This window comes from Hemicordylus capensis, chromosome 10 (assembly GCF_027244095.1).
Source record: "Hemicordylus capensis ecotype Gifberg chromosome 10, rHemCap1.1.pri, whole genome shotgun sequence".
NCBI classification, from domain to species: domain Eukaryota; kingdom Metazoa; phylum Chordata; class Lepidosauria; order Squamata; family Cordylidae; genus Hemicordylus; species Hemicordylus capensis.
This window is the reverse complement of record NC_069666.1, coordinates 3,112,793-3,140,057: the sequence shown is the minus strand read 5'-3', so window position 1 is coordinate 3,140,057 and position 27,265 is coordinate 3,112,793. Positions and strand designations below refer to the sequence as shown.

The window sequence follows — 27,265 nt, the reverse complement described above, 5'->3', positions numbered from 1 at the left end:
TCTTGTATTTGGGCTAGTGAAATTCACTGCGGCCAAACAGGGTTTATCTCCACAAGCTTTGTTGTTGTTGTTTAAAGGAAATGGCAGATTCAAAGAACATAGACTGAAGGGTGATCATTAGGTGCCATAACTAAATTGCACCTAATGATATGTTTCTGGGCAAAATACAAGGTGCTGGTTATTACCTATAAAGCCCTAAACAGCTTAGGCCCTGGGTATCTTCTTCGCCATGAGCCCCACTGCCTGTTAAGATCATTTGGAGAGGTTCAACTGCGGTTGCCACCAACTAATTAGGCAGCTACTCAGGAACGGGCCTTCTCCATTGCTGCCCCTGGACCTTGGAAGGCGCTCCCTGTAGAAATAAGAGCCTCCCTATCTCTGGCCATTTTTAAAAAGGCACTGAAGACATGTTTATTCACCCAGGCTTTTAATCAGATTTATAGTGTTAATATTTTTAATACTGGGTTTTCAATGATTTTAATTGTTAATTGATTTGCTGTTTTAAATGATTTTAATTGTAAACCGCCCAAAGACACAAGTTTTGGCTGGTATAGAAATATTTTAAATAAATAATAGTAAATAAAAATAAATAAATGGAAACTTCATGTGCAGGAGCAGTCTGCCTCTGAATGCCATATGATTAGGTCAAGCAGTGAGAAAGTTTTTGCCTTCACATCCCATTTGTAAGCTTCCCTCGGGAATCAGGTCACTTGGCCTGATCCAGTAGGACTTTTTCTTAGGGATGGTTCATGCAATTGCAATGTCATTTTACCAGGAATCTGTAGATTCCCAAGGAGCATGTGGAATCCCATGGACCATGTCATGTGAACTCAGAAAATGCTGGTGATCTCTGGTCGGCCGATCCAACACGAAGCTGACATCATCAAGCCAAGTTCAAATCCTAGATTACCAATGTTAGCTTCATGTCAGGTTTGTGCATTGCCAACCAGAGATCACCGACGTTGTTTTAATTCGCACAACACACACTGCAGAAGCACATGCACAGCAAGAAACTACAATAGATTCCTAGTAAACTGACCTTGCAACAATCATGTGAGCCTGCCCTTAGGTTCTAGAGTGTTAGAAAAATTCATGGAGGTCAGGACAAGTCTACCCACAATTAATAGATGCAGAAATGGAACCTCCATGTACAGTGGATATCTACCTCTAAATGCCAGTTGCTGAAGGGACCAAGCAAAAGTGAGGAGCTATAGTATTTCTGCTCTGTTTGTGGGCTTCTGAGTGGCAGAATCTTCAAGAGACATTCTTTAGATTGCCAAACTCACCATCTTCAAGAATGTATGCTTTCAAATTCTGATGGGGACTTTTTAAAAAAATGACAGCAAATCTATTTTCATACATTAATAAATATTTAATGTTTAGCTATGAAAAAAAACTTCTGCGGTTTGGACCGCTTGCCACGAAAAATGCAAAATGTTTACTGTGAAATATGTCGGTTCCAACAGGAGCGGGGGGATCTATTTATAATAGGAGGCCATCTGCTTTCTTGTTTTATTCAACTCCCTGGTGCATTCTTGTATATGTTGGGAGGAGGAAGGGCTACCTAGCATATAAATTGTGATAACTCGGGCTATATCAGCTTTTGCACGGAAGGGGACAGTTGTTTCTGGTCTCTATGATACACTAGGGAATTGAGACAATGGCGACCAATACGTATATACCACTTTTCAACAAAACGTTCCCATGTGGGAGCTGTATGGGGAGAAATAAACGGCTGCCCCACAGAAAGCTTCTTCTTTTATTTCTATTTTATTCTAAAATGGCTGCCTGTCCTCCTTCCCCTCACACTGCTGTTGCCGGCAGTGAGGGGGAAATACAGCATTCTAGACCAATAGGAACATAGGCAGTTTGCCAAATCCGACCCTTTGGCCATCGAGCTCAGTATTGTCTACAGTAACTGGCAGCGGCTTCTCGGAGGTTTCAAGAGCCTTTCCCAGCCTTACCTGGAGATGCCAGAGAGTGAACCTAGGACCTTCTGCATGCAAGCATGCAAGCATGCAGATGCTCTTCCACTGAGCTATGGCCAAGGGGGATATCTTAGAGCACTCACATGTAGTCGCCCATCCAAATGCAAGCTAAGGAGGATCCTGCTTAGCAAAGGGGATTCATGCTTGCCGCCACAAGACCAGCTCTCCTCCTGTATAGCAGGGACCTGTATGGTTCCTGTATAGCAGAGTTCACTCTGGCTTTTCTCCACAGATGTGAACATATGTGTGCATGATGGAAGAATCTGTATGAGCCAACCCAAACTTCTCCAGATGCTTCAAATATATCATCTTTCCTGGAATCTTTGCAACAACCTTGTAAGATAGGTCAGAAGACTGGTTCACACAATCATAAGACTGGTTCACTCATAAGACTGGTTCACACAATCATTCGAATTTAGGTTTAATGTCGGTTACCAGCATTCGCATGACTGGGTGAACCCATGCCAAGGTGAATTATTCCCACTTTGGTGTGGGTTCACTCAACCACACTAAAGTTGGTAACCCACATTAAACCTATATTTGGATGGTTGTGTGAACCAGACCTTAAAAGGTTGTCGAAGGCTATCCAGCCAGTTCTGAACTATCCTGTGGTTCATAATAGCTCATGCTCCCAACCAGTTCCCAGAAGTCCTGAAAGTCTCCAACAAAATGTGTTATTCAACCATGATCTACAAGAAGCAGCACTGGAAAGCAAACCCCGCATGGCACCCACTCTGTTCTTTAGCTTCAGTCCCCTGCAGATGTTCATATAAAGGGAGTTGGAGGAATTAAGGGCTGGATACTGATTGCAAACATGATCCTGAACTATTTCAGACTCCTCCTCCTCTCCTCCTTCACTACTCCACCTGTCCTTGCTCTTGAAGAGAAGTTGAACTCACCTAGCATCCCTTTTTTGGAACTGGACAAACACATATCCTTCTCAGCGCTGGGCAGAACAAAACCAACCACGAACACCTCCACCCCATCCGCCATAAGCGCTAAGCCGAGGACGATGAAGAGCATCCACTGGAAACGCCCATGGCCGCACTCCTCAATGATGCTCTCATACTGGTGAGCAAGCTGCTCCTCATCCTCCATCTTCTCCGCCATGAGGTCAGCATGGTCTTTAAACTCATCTGCCATCCCCGCAGCTTTCTTCTTCTTCTTCTGTGCCTTGATGTCATCCGGGTGAGGGATGCCCTGGTATTCTCCTTCATAGACTTCATCATCTTCATCATGGCCTTCGGTGGCATCACTCTGGACATCTTCCTCTTGGCCAGGTTCCTCTCCACCTTGGTAATAGTTGCCATCATAGTTGCCATCTTGATATCGGTAGTCATCCGAAACCTGGTTGACCTTGTTTGTATACCTATCATCCATGGTGAGCAAAGATGTCTAGATACACGGTATGTCACAGAATGTCTTTATGCTCTAATGTATTATGTTCTTATCTATCTAATTCCCCTTGTAAATTATACAAGCATTACTTGTCCTTTGGAGACCCAATGTATAATTGAGAATTCTAGGGAAATACTGAGATGCTGCCCTGTAAATTAAGGAATGGTTTCTCATATAATGTATAGATTGTATAATGTTTTGGATCTCAGTGGAGCTGTTTCATCTCTCCGCTTCCTTCTTCAGCTAGCAAGAGATGTCAAAGGATGCTGAACAAAGGATCAACAACTTTGTATAACTGAGAAGTTCTAGTGGAACTTGGTAGGCTGCTTGCTTTCCTGATTCATTCTGCTGCTGAAGATCGTGCCCTGAGGAAGGAAGGGAAAAGCAATGAGATGACTTGAAATGCAACAAAACATAAACCCACATGTATATTTCATACCATAAAGGCACCTGACATTGGAACTGACAAAAGAGGGGTATTTCAGAAATAAGGCAAAGGTGTGTTTGAGGTCAAATCCCAGAAGCTCCTCTGGTGATCATACTGACCTGTGTCTATGGAATGATTCAGATAGATAGATAGATAGATAGATAGATAGATAGATAGATAGATAGATAGATAGAAGTTTATTCTGTCATTGACCAGCAAAAGGAATGATTCAGACGGATGGTTGTGAAGTGCTCACTAATGTATAGCAAGGTCCACTGCTAGTTATGGGAAGAATTCAGTTGCACCTCCAGACCCAGACTGATTTTTGCAGGATATGGGACATTTTGGTCATCTCTACTATATCCAGCTTCGTGATGGTAAAGCAGTACAGAACAAATTCATACCAAGATGGTCCATGTTTGTAAGGTTCTTTAGAATTATACATATCAAGGGAACACTTATTTATTTCCCATCATACTCTTGCCCCTGATCTCCACTCCTCCAATTCCAACACTTTCAGCATCCCCCCCACCCGAGAGTCTCCTTCCATTCCCCCTCACTAGCCTTTGTGGCTACATCCCTCCCTGGGTGATTCTTGGCTGCTTCCCACTTCTGTTCTTCAGCACTGATGATGACACCAAACGTTCTTCCTGTTCCCTAGTGAAGTTTGGCTGACTCACCCCATCTGTCTTCCTATCAGGTTGAAAAGACTGCAGAGTCATAATCTAAGAAACAAAAAACATCCTCCCTGCCCCCACAAGATACAGGACTCCCCACAATGAAATTATACTGCAAGAGCCCAAACAAGTATTTAACAGGTATACATCTCCGATGCTACCAGCCCTTTCCAGACTTGGTTCAAAATCCACCCTCCAAAATCCAAAGAATCATCACGTTGGGTCAGACCAAAAGTCCATCTTATCCAGTACCTTGTCTCCAAACCTGATAGTCAGAGCTTCCAGGAAATGTACAAGGATAGCATAATGGAAGAAGGGTTTCCCCCTCTTTTTTCCTAGCATTGATAAGCAAAAGTTCCTAGAGACTCATTTCAAGCTGTTATTGCTAACAGCATTGGTAGACCCATCATCTTTCCTCTTTTATTTCCCCCCTTCTCCCACCGTATCCGGTTTAGGGCTCCAAGCCATGGGAAAATCTACCATTTGACCATGACTGTTCCTCCCTGAGGACTAGGACTGTGGCAGGCCATATTCTAGCTGCAAGAGATGTGCAAATCGATTCGAATTCGAATCAATTTGACTCAAATCTGGGTGATTTGAGTGATTTGAATTCAAATCAAAGCACCCCTTTAAAGTGCTATTTGATTTGAATTCAAATTGAATTTTCAAAATTTGATTCAAATTTGATTTGAGAGCTGTTTAGCACCTTTTTTAAACCACCCAAGCTCCCTTATTGGTGAAAAAAGGCACCAAAACAGTGTCAAGTTGATTTGAATTCAATTCAAATTCAAACCAAATTTTCAGACAAGATTCAAATTTGATTCAAATTCAAAATGAATTTTCAGAATTCGATTTGAATTTGAAACAAACTGAAAAATTCACTTCATGCACATCTCTAGTGGCTGTTACATCCCACATACTCCCTGTACCTTTCCATTTGCAAAGAAAAAAACCAGACATATTCACAGATCCCTAATGCTTTTGCTCCCAAAGGAATTTGTTGGATTCTGAAAAGGCTGATCTGCAATACACACACACATTAGTTTTGAGATTCTAACACAAATAAGACAAGAGAATTTTGGGTTGTTTCCCCCTTGCCCGACAAATAGGACTCATTTTACATTGCTTGCAGTGTGGACATCCCCCCCTTCCCCCCGCCCCCCAGTAAATTGCTTGTAAGATAAGCTGGGGCAGTGTACAAATTTGATAAATAAATAAATTGTGTGTGTGTGTGTGTGTGTGTGTGTGTGTGTGTGTGTGTGTGTGTGTAATTTCCCCAAGCGCATCATGACTACTAATGCAGTTGCACTGTATACATCTTGCTGGGAAGCTGGGAAGGAAGGGATTCCCAAGAGGCAAGGGTGGAAGTAAACCCTCCATGCAAATATTCAGCTTATCTTAAGGTAATATAAAAATCCTTGATACCTCCTCACCATATTATCTTTATTATCATCATATCGCTTTCAAAGCAGAGGGATTCCTAATGTGCAAGTCTACAGAAAATGAGCAAATCTGAATCAGCTATCAAAGGAAACACAAAGGGAAATCCCTTTCTGCAACAAATTGTTGCAAGAGACACACATTTTGTCCCTGAACTCCCCAGCTCTCTATATGTCTTGGCATTCCTGTTGTGCAAGAAGGCCTTCCTCGGAAGCATCAAGTCGAGCTTCCAAAAGCTGCCTTTGAGAGCTTTACAAAGATCTGGTCAGTTGTAGATTTGCACAGGTTATCCCAGGGAATGATGACTCAAGGGGTCCAGTAAGAAAATGGCCCCACTCCCCTGAGCCACCATTTTGCACCTGGTCCCATCACTGAGCCACCATTTTTTAGACCACCAAGATCTCCCTGGATGGTAGACCTTGGGCTTCTAGTAGAAATTAAAACTCGGTGGTTCGCAAGCCTGAAGTCTGCCCATTCCTGGGATAAACCACGCAGCAAATAAGATCTCTCTGCAACATCACAAGAACACACATTTGCAGAGGGTGGGTGCCAATCAAGAGCAAAGATGGCAATTTGGGTTCTCGCTGTCGGCCCCTTCATAAGTCTGGGCCTTAGCAAGTACCCAGCTACCTCGAGAACCAGCCATGAGCAGATCCAGTGTGATTTAATTGCCTTCTCAGAGAGCACGCACTTTTTAAAATTTATGTTTCTGCATTCTATGCTCACAACAGACAATTACAGCTCGCATTTCATTACCAATGTCCCCATGGCCCTGGAAATCATGAATTTCAAGCAGGCCTATGAACAATTCAGGAAACCCAATTGCCCAGCAACTGATTAACGGCCTGCAACTTCTCCATTGCTTGGGCTCTCGCTATTTTTGAGCTTGGAGTCTTCGGTGTGGGAAAAGCAACATTAACTAATGAGCTGTGATTGTCTCCTTTGATTCCACTTGAAAAACCAATAATCTTTTGGCTACTCCTGCCGTGCCTGGGGCCATCTATTTCATCGAGCTGCGAGGATGTTTTGACTCTTCTTTGTGATTGCACTGTTGTATTTCCTCTGCATTCGAGGGTTCCATCACGGATTCATTTTCTGCCCCCTAACATCGACCTTGGTGAACTAATGCGGCCTCTGCTCCTGTGGGCGGATCTGATGGCCGGAAATAAAATCGCTCCAGGTAATAACATTTTAAGACGGGAGCACTGCCGAAAGATGCCGTCTGCAGCATCATATTTCTTCTGACCTTTAAAGAGATATGTTTAACCTGTGCTGTTTGAGAACACAGAGGGTTTTTTGTCTGCCTGGCTTTTACTGGTTTGGGATTGTTGTATTTTTTAAAAAATGAAACAATAGATTTCTTAAAACATGTTTTTAAGCTCTAGAAAAACAGGTTGTGCTTTTTAGAGCATCCTTGGCTCACCGTTCCCACCACTTCCCCACCCAAATGCCAAGCTGTGCCTTCTTATAGGAATATAGCAAGCTGCTTTAAACTGAGTCAGACCCTTGGTCCATCTAGCCCAGTATTGTCTACACTGATGAACAGCGACTCTCCAAGGTTTCAGGCAGGAGTCTCTCCCAGCCCTACCTGGAGATGCTGCCAAGGACTCAACCTGGGACCTTCTGCATGCAAAGCAGATGTTCTACCACTGAGCTACATCCCCATCCAGGGAATACCTTAAAGTAGACAGCAGTCACATGTAGTCACCCTTCAAATTGCAAACCAAGGTGGACCCTGCTTAGCAAAGGGTCCATGCTTACGACCACAAGTCCAGCTCTCCTCTCATAAACCATCGCATTCCTGCAAAGTACATCCTTCTCCCCTCTCCCAAGGAAGCGTTCTTAAAATGATAATCCTCACTGACATTCAGAAAAGGGAGCTGGCTACAAGCAACAACAACAAAAAATCTTTTGAAAGGAAAGGGCTGGGCAAGTCCAGTCTCCCAACAGTAGAAACTCGGCACAAGAGCTGGTTTCAGAAGTAACATCACTGCAGGCATACCGTATTTACTTGAATCCAAGACTAGGTTTTTTTCCAAGTTCTTTGATGTTAGAAATTGCAGGGTTGTCTCAAATTCAGAGTATTGTTCCTTTCAAATAAATACAGGTATAACCTGTATTTAACCTCTGTTTTTAATCTTAAATTTGAAGTCACCTTCTATTTGGGTAAATATGGTAGCCATGGGCCAATATAGGACCAAGAGGGTGCCACCTAGCCTTATAGAATCCCAGCTTTAGAGCAGTCTGAGTCAGGTTGCCTTCCTGTGAGACGACCCTGTCTAAGCACCTGCTCCTTTCCCCATCATGTTGCCTCTGGATCCTGAAGGCTTCTGCCTGCCCCAGGCAGCAAGCATCAGCCAGGACTCCTGTCGGGGAAGAGCCAGGCAAATCCCCAGCACCTCCCTCTTTGTTCTCAGGATTCATCTTGATCTTTGATTGAACACTGCCTGTCTGGTTCCTGCCAGTACTCCCATCTGTTAAGACCACTGGCCAAACCTGCATCCTCCTGACGGATCCGTGGGCACAGCCTCACCAGGACTAGATGCAAAGGACACCACCCACTGATCACCATGTTCACCTTCTGCTCGATTTGGAGCAATATGGCGAGTACCATCTTGTTCACAATCCCTGCTGTCCCCGAGAAAAACAGGGCAATTTCACAATTTTCCTTAAGGAAAGTAAGCTTATGAGATCACCCGGCATTCTGTTTCCATGTGTGTGTGTCCCCCTATCAACTTTGCAATGCCTGGACCAATATGAACCAAATTGGGTACAGTTGTAGGGACACATAGGGACACCTCAATGGCTTAGTTTGTGATGATGTCCTCCACCCCAATTCAGGATGGCGGACATGTGAATGTTTAAGGCTGAAGTGGGCTCACTTGTGAGGATGGTAATTATCAATCAAGATTATAGTGAAAAGGAAGGAGGCAGATTCGATCTTACCAGAACAACTTGTATTTATTCAGTTATTCCTTTCAGATTTGAGTCTGCAAAGGAATAGAAACAGAGGTGTAGGTGCAGATGTAATAAGTGTTTCCCAGGCAGTCTTGGCCGCCTTCATTATGACAGGAGAGGAGAGCTGGTCTTATGGTAGCAAGCATGACTTGTCCCCATAGCTAAGCAGGGTCTGCCCTGGTTGCATATGAATGGAGACTTGATGTGTGAGCACTGGAAGAGATTCCCCTCAGGGGATGGAGCCGCTCTGGGAAGAGCAGAAGGTTTCAAGTTCCCTCCCTGGTTTCTCCAAGATAGGGCTGAGAGAGATTCCTGCCTGCAACCTTGGAGAAGCCGCTGCCAACCTGTGTAGGTAATACTGAGTGAGATGGACTGATGGTCTGATTCAGTATATGGCAGTTTCCTATGTTCCTATGACAGGTATCATTGGTAGAGCAGCTGGAAGTGGTGACCTTGCAGCTGTCATCATGTTATACACTGGATCAGCTAGGTCCATCTCAGGCATCTTTAGGTCCATCCCAAGCACTTCAGCCATTTCCTTTACGAGGCATGATATGACTTTAATTCCTCAGTGGGTGATGCAGAGAGGCTTGGTGTTACATCCGAAAGTGGCCCAGAGCGGCGGTTTGCACCATCTGAATCCGAGTCCTCCGATTCTGTGGCACATTCTCCTGGTTCTGGAACCAAGGAAACGCCCAAACTTCATCAGGGCTGTACTAGCTATGGAGACGTACTTGCCTGTGGCACGCTATCAGCACATCAAGGCTCTTGTCCAGCAGTTTATGCACAAATCAATACAGCAAGCAGAAAGGATACCTAATATATTTTCCAAATTGCAATCTCTGCAGAAGACAACCTTTCACAAATCACACCCTGGCCAAAGCGCTGGAAAGGCCAGCTCATGTTGGCTGCAGCACATGATAAATTGCCAACTTTCGTTATTTATTTACGAGCGTAGGGAGCTGCCTTATATCAAGTCAGACCATTGGCCCATCTAGCTCCGTATTGTCTCCATTACACTTACTGCAAGTGGCTCTCCAAAGTTTTGGGCAGGGGTCTTTCTCAGCCGTACCCAGAGATGCTGCCAGGGACTGAATCTGGGGTCATCTGTATGCAATGCTCTATCACTGAGCTATGACCCCATCCCATTTATAACTCCACTGTTCCTCCAAGGAACTCAGAGTGGCTTACGTAGGTCTATTGAGTCGTCTCCCATCCAGGCTCGCCTTCTGCCCAGACCCATATGACCTACAAACCAAGCAAGGCAGGATGGGTCACTGTGGATGCTCCATGCAAGAGCAGAAGCCATGCTGATTCTCTTCCCATTATGTGAAATTTGGTGGGTAGGGATGCAAGGCTATTTAAGAGAGCACCTCCTTTGTCATAAACCCTGCTGCCTGTTACGATTGTCTGGAGAGGTCCGGTGACAATTGCCACCAGCTCATTTGATGGTGACCCAGGTCTAGGAATATGCACAGAACCAACTGGCCTGGTTCAGTTTGAGTCTGGACCGGACCCAGACCAGACCAGTTCAGTCTGGCACCCCCTAAAAAATACCCGGTTCAATTGGTGGGGTTCACAGACCAAAAGGATTTTTTTTTTTTTGTTTAATGCAACTTACCCCCTCTGGGCTGCTTCTCCAAAGTTGCCCTGTTCTGGTGGTCTTCAGCCCTTTCCAGGCCTTTCCCCCAGCACGGTGGCCATTTATGAGGCCATCACACATGCGCAAATGGCCCTTTTTTGGCCGGGGGTTAAATTTTTTAAAAAATCCATCCATGAAACCCCCCCCCCCAATTTTGTACCTAGAGATATACATATCAGGCAGTATAAAAATATGATAAATAAGTAAATATATATATATATATATATATATATATATATGCATCTTCTTTGAGTTCGTCATTTAGCCTAGAGAGCATCCTTCTCAGGAAGGCCTGCACAACTCCCTTACGAAAGCTTTTGCTCGGGATCACTCTAGTTGCTACTTTCAAGTATTCTTGTGTGAGTGGCTGCTTCATATCATCATTTTCAAATTGAGAGTCTCAAAATTTAAAGCTGCCTTGGGGGTCTCTGATGGAAAGGCAGGATATCCATGTTTTAATACATAAATGAAATTAAGGCGACCGCAGGAAATGCTAAACACTTTCCCACTGTATCCCTTTGCAGCCCTCTATCATTGAGGATTAGCTCGGATTAGCTCCGCTGGGTGAATGCAAGGCAGAACCACAGCACTTAATGCTCACTGAATGAGCATTACCAGCCAACATCACGTCAATGGGTTTAGAAGAGAATTTCTGCCCCCTCACATGAAATAACACCTTAGTGTCACAGATGGGTCTTTCCCAGCTCTTCAGGGCTGGGAAATCCCACCAGCAGCCCCTCAAGCCAACACTCCAAAATAAATTACAACATGGAAGATGCTTCCACAGAGACTAATCCATTAAAGCTTCATATAGTTGGCCATGGCTATTTAATAAGGGTTGGTTGTAGACATCTAGTTTTGAGAGGTGTTATTTGGACGTGGGAACCCTTACTCATAAAGTCTGTTATCATTCAATTTTGGCTTGAAGTTCTTAAGACTGTAAAGATGACTTTATCACGATCATCATTGGTAAAGATGTCCATGCTCTATTGAGTTATATTCTTAGGATATGGAATTTATCTTTACATCAAGAACTATGCACTCAGGGCCTCCATAGCTCTGTGTTTCACCTTCTGCATGCCTTGCCCCATTCCCACAGACAAGAACCCATGAGATCCAATAGGCAGTAAAGCAAGGCAAGGCTTCAGAACCCTGGAGAGTTTCCCATTCCTGGCAAGGATCCAAGAGCACACCAGACCTTGGACAGCTCCATCAGCCAAAGTGAAAACCTTGCCCAGTGCTGATCAGAGAAACCAGAGCTGGGTCTGCAACATAGGAGAATGTTGCTCCAGCAACTTCTTGCAGCTGACTGCCAGTAAGGCAGCAGCTATAAAAACTAGCAGTGGGGTGAATTGGCCCCACGCTTTCCCTGGAAGGGCTCTGTCTTTAAAAAGTCTCACCTGGTTTCTTAAGCACTGGCTCCAATGATGCTAGGGGGCATCTGCTGAGGCTTCTAGGTCCTTCTCCAAGTTGATGAGTGAAGCCAGGGCTATCTCCTTGGATAATGGTAGGGCTTCCAGTCCAACTGTTCCCCACCCCTCAGGGCCAGACTCTGAGCTGGAGGTCATGACAACTCAGTTCTCACCCCTAGCATGAATTCTGGGTCTTTAGCGGGAACCAAAGCTATTTTGTTTCCCACTAAATAGCTGCCTGCAGCTCTGCCCTGACACTCTCCCTCCCTTATTGTTCCTCTCACCACCAAAACGTAGTTTGGAAGGTCCTCAAGATACAGGTTTGTCCCTTTTGCTTATCATGGTATTTAGTACCATGGGCTCCCAGAGTGATAAGCAAAAGAGAGAAGCTTCTATTACCATGCACTCCCAGAGGCTTATCTCTTTTGCTTATCACATTGTGAGCCCTGTTATATTGTGCTTGTATTTTAAATCTTTTTAATCAGAACTATGTATTTATATCTTTAACTTATTACTTTAATTGTGTTAGTTTTATAGTCTTTTTAATTTTTTGGTGTGAACTGCCTTGGGATTGTTTTAATGAAAGGTGGTATAAAAATTCATCCATCCATCCATCCATCCATCCATCTATCCATCCATCCATACATGTAGAGAACAATTACACTGAAAATACTTTGATTTTACCAGAAGGTGATTTTGCCAGAAGGATTTTGACCTCCTGGTGAAATCACATCACTGTCCTAATGTCTAGTTTTGTTTTTCGCTTTGTTGCCCCTGAACTGCAAAGGGAGGGACAATGTCTGCCCTGCCACCTCCTCTCTTGACATGGTAACAGAAAGGCAAACAATGAACAGATGGCGTTTCCCTCCTATACACAGATCTCTGGACAAAAGAGAAATCTGTCCCATGTGGCCAATCAATTTACCTTTGTGTTCCCCAAGATGTGTTGCCTGCAGGATTTATTTCAGACACCCAGATTCCTCCTGGGTCTCATGTACACTTGGAGATTGGAAATTGTTGCAGGACATTCCTCATTTAAAGTCCTTTTTCCTTTTCTAACCCTAAAAACCTCCCTTTAGGGTCGATTTTCAATCTTCAATCTCTTCTGTACTGGCCACAAAATTGAACCTATAGATCATCACTCTTGAAAACAACTGCATGCAGCTCATTGATATTGGCTTGATTGGTAGGTTCAGTCAGACCCTGGCTTCTGTTTTATTGACCAAACAGCAAAGCACCTTCACAGTCTGTGGCAAATTTATTATTAGGGGTAATATGAGGGGCAGCTTCCTGACTAGTTCACAAAAAATCAGCTGCAGGGAATAAATTCAACACTTGCAAGCAAATGCTTTGAATATGGCCTAAGAGAGTTTTCTGTGGTTGCTGCTCAACTCAAGAGAATTGCAGGCAGCTAAAATAAACATAAAGCTGAATACTCTCGTGATTTATTTATTTTTTGGTACATATATATTTCTTTTTTAAAAGCCAGAAGTTATCTGATGGATGTAGCTATAAGAACTCTCAGTGGGGCTTATTAAGTGAGCTATCTGTGCCATAGATCCTGTAGTAGTAACTGGGATACATTTGGCAAGAACTAAAAGGCATTTGAAGGTCATCCTGATAACAAGACACACATTTCAGCACCATGGATAGCACCTAATAACTAGTGTATATATACCCCTGTGGGGGATGGATAAACCAAGGAAACTCCGCTGGTCAATACAGTACCACTGAGTTGCTTTTTAAGATGCCGTGATGTTTATTATCTTTCTCATAATAATATTCTCATATTTAATTTCAGACAGTTCAAATTACAGTGGCAAGAGGTCAAGGAAGAGACTTCTTTGCCAAGGTATAAACGTAGGGTGGGCAGGAAGTGTGGCAAAGAAGCAGATCACAAATTATGGGATGTATTAGCAAACTGATTCAATGAATTGTTTAAGGAAACTAGTTTGCTACCAAATATATTGTTTCAGAGATTCTCGTGTGCGAAATGCCAGTCTGCAGTGAGGATCCATGTTTATCGATTGCCACTTTTGTGATGAGCATAATGAAGCAAATTGTGTTATTACTTCATTACACTAATCTTGTTTTCTTGGAAGATAAGTGATCAAATCTGGGGATGAGTAATTTAGCTTGACAAAAGCTTTTTGACCAACAAGCAATCTTGCTTTCCTCTGGCAGCTTCATTCTCCTCCCAGGTTTAGAATGACAGAGAGAGAGACAATCATACTACCCTACAACATTTTAGTCCAGTCCATGTTGGAAATTCCTTTTTTGAACACCACTGTAAACCAATCCACTTCAATCCACTTGCTCTGTAAAATAACATCAAGAAGCCATCCAACAATTGATGGCTTGCTTCTGATGAATGTAGTAGGAACACTGTAAGCTTTCTTAAGCCCAACCCTTGCTCCATCCAGCTCACTATTGTCTACACTGACTGGCAGCAGCTCTCCAAGGTTTCAGGCTGGAGTTTCTCCCAACCCAACCTGGAAATGCTGCCAGGGATTGAACATGGGACCTCCTGCATGCAATTCCTACAGGGGACTAGAGTCAGGACTTCTTAAAATGAATGACAAGGAGTACCCACTGAGATGCACTGGTTCCTTCCAAATGGCCATGGAATGCATTGAATTTCCAAATGGCCAATGGCCATTCGGAAATTCCATGCATTCCTATAGCCTTAATGACATTCCCTGTCATCCATTTTAGTACATCCCCCTAGAGCTTACATGATCAGATGATGGTTATAGGGACATAGCAAGCTTTCTTATACCGAGTCAGACCGAGTCAGTATTGTCTACACTGACTGGCAGCAGCTCTCCAAGCTTTCAGGCAGGAGTCTCTCCCAGCCCGACCTGGAGATGCTGCCAGGGATTGAACCTGGGACCTTCTGCATGCAAAGCAGACACCCTGCCACTGAGCTATGGCCCCATCCCCAAAGGGGCATATCTTACAGTGCTCACATTAGTGACATGTCCAAATCCAAACCAAGGCAGGTTGCGCTTAGCAAGGGGGACAGTCCATGCTTGCTACTACAAGATCAGCTCTGCTCCTCAAGACACCTAGTGATAGATGTCTTTCCCATGCATGCCCAACAATACATACCAGAAGTCCTGAAACCCCAAGGCATGGGAGATAGGAACATAGGAACATAGGAAGCTGCCATATACTGGGTCAGACCACTGGTCTATCTAGATCAGTATTGTCTACACAGACTGTCAGTGGCTTCTCCAGAGTTGCAGTCAGGAATCTCAGCCCTATCTTGGAGAAGCCAAAGAAGGAACTTGGAGTCTAGGTGCTCTTCCTAGAGTAGCGGCTCCATCCCCTGAGTGGAATATCTTACAGTGCTCACGTGTTGTCTCCCATACATATGCAACCAGGGCAGACCCTGCTTAGCTATGGGGACAAGTCATGCTTGCTACCACAAGACCAGCTCTCCTCTTCTAATGATCTTCCCTCATATGTCCCATGCCTCTTTTGAGAAAGACACCATTTAATTAAAATGCCACTTGCTTTATTGAAAGCATCCTTTTTTTCAGAGAAGCAGCTTCTCTTCTTTGTCTGCTCTGGGGGTGGTTGCGTTAAGGAATGAGTGGCAGAAATGGCATTTGATTTTAGAAGAATTATGATATTTTTACGTCTGCTATTTTTTGGGTGTGAATGCTTGAGAAGGTTGACTAACAACCTGACATGCAGGCAATATGTTGACACAATGTTCCAGAAACAGAGGAAGCAAAGTGTTCTGATCAGTCTGATTGGAAGAACCACTAACTTTCAGAGCCAGCCTGCCACATCCTGGATGCTTAAGGTTCTCGTGTGATTTGAAAGCTCCGGTTTTCAGGAAATCAACACCAGGACAGGAACTAGAACCCACACTCAGCACATCGCATCTTTCCTCACACACATCCATGAGGCAATGCTCCCTCTCTCACTGATTGGGTCTCTACAGAAAGTTGCCCAAACTTCTGAAAGCTAAAACACATTTTTCCCCTCCAGTAAAATTAGAGCTGATCCCTCCCCCACCCTAGTATTTTTGGTTGTATGCATGACCTCAATATGGAATAACTTTGCAGGAAGACAGAGAAAATGACTTTTTCTCCTGGACTGTAACTTGACCTAACAACCGCCTCTCTACCTATGCACCTTTCTAGCAGCATTCTAATCTGGAAACCCCTGGGTGGCTATTTTAAAGGATATTTCTAAAATACAAGGTAGCTGAAGCCTCTGGTTGTTTGTTGTGCATGCATTCCTACTCCCCTGCTTTGCTCCATGGCTTTCCAGAAGGGAGCCCCTTGCTGTGAATCCAGCATGGAGTTCCCTGCAGTATGACATCATGGAGAGAGAAACTGGCCAGGTCCGTGCACTGAAGGGATGATTCTTCCAGTAGAGTAAACCTGCTGGCTCCTTGCCTGTGGCATGCTCAGCTCAGCCTCCTGCCCGGTTACAGAGAATGCTGTTCTCAGCTTCCTCGTAACACTGACACGTCAAACAGCTTTTTATATTGCTGGCAGGGAGAGTCTGGTGGTTGCTAACGTTCTCCGTGGCTGAGTGCTCTGGTGCATGCAGCTTCTCGCCAGGTTGTGTTTGCTTGGGGTAGCCCAGATGTCCGTTGAGCTCAGCTCTGTCTGTTCTGATCAGGATTGGCCCTTCAGCATCTCAGGCAGAGGGCTTTGCCAGCCCCGCAAGCCCAAGGTACGAATACGACGAATATTTATATACGCTTTTCATCAAAAGCTCCCAAACTGGTTTACACAGATATAAATTTTAAAAAAATTAAGATGTCTCCCTGTCCCCAAAGGGCTCACAATCTAAAAAAGAAATATAAGATAGGCGCCAGCAACAGCCACTGGAGGGATGCTGTGCTGGGGATGGAGAGGGCCAGCTGCTCTCCCCCTGCTAAATAATGAGAATCGCCATGTAAAAAGGTGCCTCATTGCTCAGTGAGCAGGGGACTGCCAGTGACTGAAACTGGGGGTGCTGTAGGACAAAGTCAGGCCCTCGGTCCATCTCGCTCAGCATTGTCTACACTGACCGGCAGCAGCTTCTCCAAGGCTTCAGACAAGGGGCTTTCTCAGCCTACCAAGAGCTGCCATTCTCCCCTGGCACAACTGTTTTATTAGCATTTCAGGAAGCCATAGGGAACCCCAATCATGGCCACTTAACACTTCGGGGTATCCACACCCAGGTCTAGTAAGGCAAAGCTTGAAGAAAGAACTGTTGGACCAGCACTGACTGCCTGCAAATGGGAGGGTTATGTAGGAGCCTGGAGCCCCACACCTTCCCGGAGAGGCTGGCCCCGATCCAAAGCAGCTGTCCGAGCTGGCCTCCCCCTCCTCCCAAGTAGGCCTATAGGGAGGGAGGCTCTGAGCGGCCAGGTGAGCCCTTCACCTCCGTCTTGAACCTTGGCCTTTTGGCAGGGCATTTCCTCTGCTCCTGGGACCTTGAAGGGGGTTCTAGGGACAGAATAGGAGCCTTGCTGGGGGGGTCAAAGTCGGTGGGGTGGGGTGTTTCCTGGCATATGGCTGCTGGTGGGAATGTTTTTCAGTTTGTTCAGCATGTCACAAAGGTGAGGCTGCAGCTCGGGGGTAAAGCATCTGCTCTACAGACAAATTCACGGCAGATAGGGCTATCAGTGGCTACTAGCCATTGTATTGGGAGAAGCATGCCCCTGAACACCAGATACTATGGAACCCCAATGGAGGGGTGGGGTGGCCTCTTTCATCTATTTATCTATTATCTATTTATTTAATTTTATTTAGCAAATGCCTCTACCACTCACGTCTCTGGGCAGTTTGCAATAAAACAACACAGGCTAAAACAAACATTAAAACAAAAATTAAAACCATTTTTTAAAAAAACAACCAATGACAAATTGCCTCATTCAAAGCCTAGGTCAATGGATGTGTCTTAACAGCCCTTTTAAAAGCTGTCTGAGATAGGGAGGTGCTTATTTCAGCAGGGAGCACATTGGAGAACATTGCAGCATAAGGAAGGCCTGTCCCTGAGTCGCCCATGGCTGCTGCAGACAGACCTCCCCGGATGACCTCAATAGATGGCAGGGCTCATCATCATTGGGGGGGAAAGGTGTTCTTTCCCCCCCAATGCACCTGGCTGGCCAGTGTGTGAGGCAGGATGCTGGAATGGATTGGCCTTTGGCTTGATCCAGCAAGGTTTTTCTTATGTTCATATGCTTTGCATCCCAGGTTTAATCTCTAGGTCAGCTGGGTGCGGGGGCGGGCGGCTGTTTTGTTTTTTCCCCTGCTGCCGGTCCAGGCAGACAGTATCGAAGAGATAGCTCCATGGTCTGACTCAACAGAAAGCAGCTTCATATCTCCCTTTCAGTGAAGATGAAATGCACCTCGCCGATTCTGTCATACACTACAGACGTAAGGTAGGAGGAAACCTGTGGTGGCTGGCCAGCTCTCTCCTTGAAGTGTAAGACCTGACGGTTTCCCATTTTAGACTCTAAGCATGAATGGGATGCAGAGGCAGAAACCAAATCCCAACTGGCAACTTTGCCAGTCACTCCTTCGGGAATATGATGCACTGAGACGGAGCATCCTTTTGCTCCATCCAATGTTTGAAGGGCTAGAGAGTAGGGTAGTAATTTCACATCAAGCGAGGCAAAGAAAAGGGCTCTTTCCTCTAGAGAAGATTTGCCCTTTTGAGAGGAAAGACAATTTTCTCTCTTTACACACAAAACAAGAATGGCAGGGAGAGAAACCGAGCCTGGAATCTTTCACCCTGCAATTCTTTGTATGTGCAAGGGTTAGGGTGTCCAATGGCCCTTTGGAAAGAGGAACATAGCAACGCAGGAGGCTGTCTTCTACTTCTTGGTCCATCTAGCTCAGTACTGGCTACACAGAGACTGGCAGCGGCTTCTCCCAGGTTGCAGGCAGGAGTCTCTCTCAGCCTTATCTTGGAGATGCTGCCAGGGAGGGAACTTGGAACCTCAGATGCTCTTTCCAGAAGGGCCTCATCCCCTAAGGGGAATATCTTACAGCTCTCCCACATAGTCTCCCATTCCAATGCAAGCCAGGGTGGACCCTGCTTAGCAAAGGGGACAATGCATGCTGGCGACTGCAAGACCAGCTCTTCACTCTTGCCTAACACTACCTACAAGCGCATGGCAGAAGAGAGAGCCAAACCAGGAGCCTCCTCAGACCCCACACTCTTCACCTCTGTGCCTCACCAGCTCCTGGGGAAGCCCAATAGAATGAAGCATGTGTCTCTGGCCGCCATCAAATCAAGCTCTCTCGGCTGTTGTTGTGCCTACTTAAATCCAGCACGCAGCCTCCATGCAAAATGCTTCCCTCGCTTAAGAGGGCAGCTGGGGCCAATCCTGATTGTGCGCATTCATCCGCTACTAAGGACTCCTCCTCGCTGTCCTCATCCATATTTTATGAAAAGTGGGAATCGGCCTAGAATTGGCTGAACGGTGGCTCAGTCGGGTGTGCCAGGGAAGGGTTTCCAAGCTGCAGGAGAATTCTGAGTGGTTCAAGGTTACCTTACAGGGAAAATAACAAGCCTTTGAGGGGAAATATGAGGCAATGAACCCTAAAATGATGCTCTTTTTTTTCTTTTTAACCTTAAAATCGATAGTGGACTTTGCAGCCTGAAACCTCCTTTTTGGAAAAGCTAGAAGAGATTAGCCATCAATGTCCCCGCAAGAAAGAACCAGGAAGCAGAAACAAGACACTGCAAAAACGTCCGGAGGAATAGGCCTTTACAGCAAAAGAATGAGCTGCTGTTGTGCTGTAAGAGCTGCTGTACTGTGGAACAGCCTGCCTCATGAAGTGGTGGGCTGTCCTTTGCTGGAGGTTTTGAAACAGAGGCTGGTTAACCATCGTCAGGGGGATGCCGTAGCAGTTTCCTGCACTGAGCAGGAAACAGGGGTGGACCAACAGCCACCAAGGGATAGCCCAAAAGTGGCCACAGCCATCTACATTACTGCACTTCAGCAGATATCTAAGACACCAACAAGCAAAATGGGTTGCCTCCAATGCTAGAGCACCATATTGAATCACCGCCTTCTGTTCCACCTCTTGCTAGTGCTGGCCACAATTCTCCGATAGATTCCTTTCTGCCTCTAACGCAGAAGTCAACCCTCCACAGAATCTACCCCCTTTCCCTCCACACTGGTGGAAAACAATGTTTTGGAATTTTTCGTGTCAAGTATCCTGACGCCCATGCAGATGGATGAGGACAGGATCCCTCTCTGGGGCATGTCTTCTAATTGATGCAGGAACTGTTTTGATCTCAAACAGCCAGTGAGATTCAGACACATCCATTCCTCGTTAATGTAGAGCTGCCCTGCGGACACATTAGTAACACCTTTTCTTTGCCAGCCTGCTGCTAATTAATGCCGGAGCCAGCACAGGAGTTAATTATAGAAACTGCGGCTTGATCTGCTCTTTCCAACCTTCCTGAATAGGAGAGGGGGATGCTAGCCACCTGCTACGGCTTACTCTTTGGCTACCAAAGAGAAGGGTCAGGGTCCACAGAAAACCCGTTGCTGGTTTAGAGCACAGGTTGCTAAATGACATCACTGAGAGCCAGCCCGTGGCTTCAAAGCCGTATTTTGCTTTCAAGCTAGTATATTTCTTGTAAAACTCCATGGAAAATCCATCCAGCCCAGGGGCCCTACTGGAAGGGCTATAGGAAGCTACCTTATACCAAGTCAGACTATTGGTCCACCCAGCTCAGTATTGTCTACACGGACTATCTTTTCGGCAGGAGACTTTCCCAGCCCTACATGGAGATATGAGGAGATGTAGGGCTTGAAGCTGGGGTCTTCGGCATGCAAAGCAGGTTCCCTACCACAAAGCTATGGCCCCACCCCCAGTATATAGGAAGCTACCTTCTGCTGAATCAGACCACTGACCCATCTAGCTCAAGACTGTCTACACTGACCTGAGGTTTCCGGCAGGTGTCTCTCCCAGCCCTATCTGGATATGCTACCTGGGACCTTCTACATGCAAAGCAGCAGAACTGAGCTACGGCCACAGAAGAGCTTACAGCAGTCGGCAGTTGCATGCAATCACGCATGCCCAAATGCAAACCAAGGCAGACCCTGCTTATCAAAGGAGACCATTCATGCTCTCTACCACAAGACCAGCTCCCCTCCTTTTCAACCAATAGCATTTTCCCCTCTCAAAGGGACTCCCATGTTCACCTCCCTCCCTCATCCACCCACAGTTCTAAAACCAGGAGTAATCTTCCAGTTCACGCAGAAAAAGAGAAGAGGTCAACCAGATGTCGCCCAGAAGTCTCTTAATTGAGTCTACTGCTCGTCCCTGCAAGTCACTCCTCCCACATTACTCTTGAAGCAGGAGAATCTCTAAAATACATGCGGGAATTAAAAACTAATTTGGTGAAGAACAGCGACAACTCAGTGGTAAAGCACCTGCTTTGTATCCAGGAGGTCCCAGGTTCAGTCCCTGATAGCATCTGATAACATCTCCAGCTCAGGCCAGGAAAGCACACACACACCCCGCCTGAGAGCTGTGGCCAATCAGAGTAGACAGCTCTGAGTGAAACAGACCAATGGAAGGCGGATTCATCTATGTGTGTGGGCATGGGGCTGTAGCACAGAGGTAGAGTGCCTCTTTTGCATGCAGAAGGTTCTGTGTTCTGTTTCAGGTAGGGCTGGGAAAGACCCCTGTCTGAAACCCTGGAAAGAAACCCTGGAATCAGTGTAGACCAGTAGTTCCCAACCTGGGGGGCCTTCAGATGTTGCTGAACTACAATCCTCATCATTCCCAGTTATAATTCATTGTAGCTGAGGATGATGGGAGTTGTAATTCAGCCACATTTGGAGGACCACAGCCTGGGAAACCACTGGTGTAGATGACACTGAGCTAATTGAACCCAGGTTCTGATTCATTCATTCGGAGGCTTCTCCTATCCTCAGATCCATCATGGGAAAGGCCCTAACATTTTTCTATGTGCCTTTTTGCTTGGGACATAGGAAGGAACATAGGAAGCTGCCTTACACTGAGTCAGACCCTTGGCCATCTAGATCAGTCTTGTCTACACTGACTGGCAGCGGCTTCTCCCAGGTTGCAGGCAGGAGTCTCTCTCAGCCCTATCTTGGAACTTGGAACCTTCTGCATGCAGGGGCTCTTCCCAGAGCAGCTCCATCCCCTGAGGGGAATATCTTACAGAGCTCACACGTCTCCCATTCAAATGCAAACCAAGGCCCAGCTTAGCAAAGAGGACAATTCATGCTTGCTACCACAAGACCAGCTCTCCTCCCTCTTTTGCTATCGCTATTGTTAAACTGTTGAAACCTCTGCAATTGTTTAAAATGTTTGAGTTCTGTTTCTAGCTATATTTGTAGCTGTTGTTTACATTTTGTGTTAATTTGTTCTAATTGCATGTTTGTCTCTGACTGTGTTTTTAATTGTATGTTGTATTTTATTCTTTACTCCGTGAGCCGCCCAGAGAACTACTGTTATGAGGCATCTATAGAAACAAAATAAGGATCACAAGAGTAAATCACCCGGAGATCTACCAGTTATAGGAACACAGGAAACTGCCTTAGACTGAGTCAGACTCTTGGTCCATCTAGCTCAGTATTGTCTACACTGACTGGCAGCGGCTTCTCCAAGCTTCCAGGCGAGACACTCTGCCAAGCCCTTCCTGGAGATGCTGCCAGGGAGTGAACCCGGGACCTTCTGCTTGCAAAGCAGATGCTCTTCCAATGGCCCCATCCCCTAGGAGGGATATCTTACCACATGTAGACTCCCATCCAGTGCAAATCCTGCTTAGCAAAAGGAGCCATTCATGCCAGTCACCGCAGGCCTAGCTCGCCTTGATCCTGTGGTCTGGATGTCCCTTCTGCTCACCAAAGCCCAGGTTGGTGGCGAGGGAGGGAGGGAGGGAGGACTCCTCCTCCTTCATCCCTCTTGATTTATCTGGCCTGCAGCTGAGAGAAGCCAATTCCCAGAAATCCAAAGTGCTGCAACCTCTATTTACACCGGGAAGGACGCTGAAAAGAGGTCGGCTCCCCCAACGAGCGTCTTCCATTTCAAAGGCAAGCTGCTCTCCAGGCCGGCCTGAACGCAGGCAGGAAGAAGCGCCTCGCATCTCACCCCCTCCCCTCCGCCGCTCTGCTTCCCACCAAGGTGACTGCAGCCACCCGCCCGGCCCTCCGCGCTGCATAAGGGAAGAGCTTCATTAGTGAAGCACAGAAGAAAAGCCCCCGCCTGTGCCTGCCCCGCCCCCCAGTTCCTGCCTACACAGTACAAGCCAGCTGGTGCCTTCCGTTCCATGATGCCGATTAAATATCGAAAGGCTTTTCGTCCTGTGGGTGATGAGTCAGGCCCGGCAGAGGGTGCCAGGCGGCAACCCGGAGAGCCGCCCCGGCTCCCTCACAGCCTCACTGCTGCAAACGAGGCTGCCTCTCCCCATCTCCAGCCTGTTCTCCCCTCCCTCCCACAATCCCTCTGTCCTTCTTCCCCTCAGCCCTGCTGTGGGGCATCACCGTCAGCCCCAGCCAGTCAGGTGACACAGTCAGACAGGTGTTATTGACTGGTTTGTTTTATCCAGACATCGAGTCCTTCCCAAGGACCTGGGATGGCTGAATTTTATGGTCAATGTTGTTGCTGTTGTTGTTATTGTTATTGTTAAAAGGTGCCTCTTTGCCAAGTTTGCCAAGTTTGCCAAGTTACCATAGCGAGTAATGATAAAATAATGATACCAACCGAAGGAAATCCGGTACATGGATCTCTGATGTATTTACATCGCTCGCAAACACAAACAGAGGCAGGAAAAGGTGGAAGTGGGTGAAACTTGAAAGAAACGACACCTTGCTTTATTTACTTGAAAGATCTTCTAAGCACAGCATGGTATTCAGAAGCGCTGTCTGATGTTGAGCTGTTAGAGCATACTGGAGGGAGAGGCCCTTTTAGTATACCTGTTCAGAATAAAAAGGAAAAACCTCCCAAAGGGAATTCACGGCTGGCTAAAACTTCTCTTCATTCTACACAGCCAGCTACTGAAGACAGGATGAGCTTGATTGTACCAGTCGCATTAATCAGCTAATTCAGAAATTATAAAACACACACACACACACACTCATTCATTCATTCCTAAATAGCACATCATGTTAATTACATGCAATATTTAATTAAAGGATGGGAGTCCTGAAGTGCCTTAACTAATATTGCTAAGTAACATATCAAATTGAACAGTGCCAATTAATACCAACTACAAGATTTTATCTGGGCTGTATTTCTTGTGGCTTTTAAAAGTACCTGCCATTGTTGCTAAAACCAGAAGTAAGGTTGTTCTCATGACCAGAGATTCCTGGGTAGGAGAGGGTTAACATGGAATCTCTGGTCATCTGGGGCATCGGGAGTCCTCCTGAACCAACAGCTTCAAGCCTGGGTAGCCCAGATCCGCTACCCAGGCTAAAAGGGAGGTAGGAGAGGGGAATGGGACGTGCCCTATCTCTTGTTCTGGTCATTTGTGCCACTACTGCTATTAAACTGCTCCCAGGTGGCCGGCGGCCATGTTAACCATAGAGTTTTGAGCCTTGAGGGGCCAGGGAGAGGAGCACTGTTGCTCACACGGAACTTCAGTACAGCAGGAAAGGGAGGAACAGACGAGCGAGGGAAATTTGGAGGCTGGGGTTGTGGACTGCAAAGGGGCAGTCAAAGTCAAAGGGGTGTTTCAGAAGTGTCTGAAATGCATGTGCTGCTAATAATAATAATAATAATAATAATAATACACAACTTTATTTGTTAGCCACCCCATAACAAATTGTTCTCTGGTTGGCTCACAACAAACCAACAATAAATATATCTGATTAAAACACATAACACAAAACACGTTGCAACAGAAAATACAAAATGCAATTCAAAATTTATTTATTTATTTATTTAAATCATTTTTTTAAAGCCTGAGTGAACAGAAAAGTCTCCATCTGGCATCCAAAAGTGAGGACACCAGGTGAGCCTCACTGGGGAGGCTGTTCCATAGATGGGGAATATTCCATGCTCCCTCCCTCAGTGCTTTTAAAAAAACCATTAAAATACATCTTTTAAAAGAGGCTTCTCTGCTGCTTATAGCTGGTGGGTTTTTTAATTTCTTAGTTCTCCATTTTTCGCTTTTGATCAATCACTTTTAATTTGAAATGTTTAAATTTTGTAATTTTAAATGCGGTTTTAGCCTGGTCTTTTAACTTGTCTGACTTGATTAATCTTTTGCTTTACATTGTATCCATTTCTGTATCTGTTTTGTTGATGTTGTGAGCTGTCCCAAGCAGCAGTGTACTGGAGGGGCGGGGTATAAATATTTCAAATAAATAAATAGACGGGGCGCCACCACCTAAAAGGCCCTCTCCCTACTAGCCACCAGCTGCCTCACTTCATTTGGCAGGGGCACTTGGAGCAGGGCCTCCGAAGAAGATCTCAAGGTCCGAGTCTGGACAAATTTGGCAGGCGCTTGATACTTGAACTAACCACCCTCCTTGTGGACTCTGGCTGCCATCAAATCCCCTTCCTTATAGCCACTGACATCTTATGCCAGCTGCTTAAATGCACAGAATAAGCAACCAGAAAGCAAATCTTCCTTTACTAAGAAGACTCTTCAGTTCTCTGGCATCATGCAACCCCAAACCATACGAGGCAGTGCCAAGAGACTCATTATTCTCCCCGTTGTCATGGGCACCCCCAACCTCCTTGCCTTCAAAGCCAGACATTAGTCATATCCCGCAGTGTCCTCAAGCCAATAGCCTAGAGGCAAGAAGACTACAGACAAACACACACCCTATGCCCCCCGAAACGGTGGGGTCTAATTATCGGGCAGATTGGGTTTCCCATTGAGATAGGCAAAGGGACCTGACAAGATTTCTGGATTCATGTATACATAATGCAATGCTTTGCTTTGCTTTTTTTGCAGGGGGCGGGGTGCAGTCTTAATTAATCTGTCAGTTTCCTCGAGATGTTTCTAATTAAAAAGAAATATCAAGCCACGGCTGTGGCGTTATAAATCTGTCCCGCTCGTGGGTGTTCTGGGGGATAGCTGCAAAAATGAGTAGCATTGTCATGTGGTTCCTGTCCTGCTCCTGCAGGTGAGAGCTTAGGAAAAGCTCTCCAGCAGGGTGGGAAGGCAAGAAGCATCTGCTGACCAGCACTCTTTGCAGCCAGATATCATGCCTCTGAAAATGGAAGTTCTATTTGAGCTATTCTTCTTCTGATAGGACAAAGCGACACCTGTGTTTTAGCAAAACTTAGGCAGTAGGAGCAGGGAGAGATCGTGTGGACAGTGGGATGCTTTTCCTGCCTACCTTGCTCAGAAGCTGAGGATGGAACCTGGGTAGCACAGAACGCACACTGCTCAGAAAGGCGGGTGGGACATTTGTCCTACCCGCTTCACAGTTATGTGGACAAGCCTAAGGTGCCACTTTGCCCTATAAGAAGGAGAAGAGCTCCAATGGCGCTGCCATTTTCAGAGGCACGGTGTCTGTGGCTGTAAACAGTGGTGGTGTGTGCTGGCTGACAGAAAGGGTACCTGGCAGGCAGAACTGGCCCCCTTTCATCACTCTGGTTAGGCATCACATTTTCCAGGGCTTCTGTGAATGAGCTTTAGAAGCGCGAGTCATTCTCTGGGGCAAGACATTGTTCCTTTCCCAAAAGGCTGTGTGCAGCTGAGCACGGGCCGTGCGTTCTCCCTCCCTTTCTGCTGTTTTTTCCCTCTCCACCGGTGGGGACTCGGGCCATCTGTTGCAGCCAGACCCGGCGAGCAGCTGAAGACAATCCTTGCTTTCAAAGAGCCAAGTGGGAGCTAACCTTTGATGGAGCTATTCCACCTCCCTTACGATTGTACGGCGTCCGTCTTCTCCCTCTCTCTCCCTCTCCCATTCTGTATTTAAACCAGACGGCTCCTTTGAAACACAGATGAACACTCAGGCAAGCAGAGCCTGAACCTCATAGCTAGAATCTAAAAGAACCCCCACCAAAATGTCACTTGAGCAAGAGGTTCCCAAGGGCCTTTCCCAGCCCTACCTGGAGATGGTACCAGCAACTGAATCTGGGTTGTTGGGCATGCAAAATGCCTGCTACATCACTAAACATCTGCACACATACATTTTCAGTGTTCTGCATATCAGTGGAACATAGGAACATAGGAAGCTGCCATATACTGAGTCAGACCATTGGTCTATCTAGCTCAGTATTGTCTTCACAGACTGGAAGCGGCTTCTCCAAGGTTGCAGGCAGGAGTCTCTCTCAGCCCGATCTTGGAGATGCTACCAGGGAGGGAACTTGGGACATTCTGCTCTTCCCAGAGCAGCTCCATCCCAAGGGGAA

General features: G+C 46.0%; 1 protein-coding gene across 3 annotated transcripts in view; it reads right to left on the bottom strand.

Moving 5' to 3' along the window:
• SV2B (synaptic vesicle glycoprotein 2B) overlaps window positions 1-27,265 on the bottom strand; it is a 69,814-nt gene that overhangs the window by 22,274 nt on the left and 20,275 nt on the right. For all 3 annotated transcript variants that reach the window (XM_053272514.1, XM_053272515.1, XM_053272513.1), the window contains exon 2: window positions 2,888-3,751. In XM_053272514.1, the coding sequence (XP_053128489.1) occupies window positions 2,888-3,368 (481 nt within the window). In that variant the 5' untranslated portion in view covers window positions 3,369-3,751. The remainder of the gene's footprint in view (window positions 1-2,887; window positions 3,752-27,265) is intronic.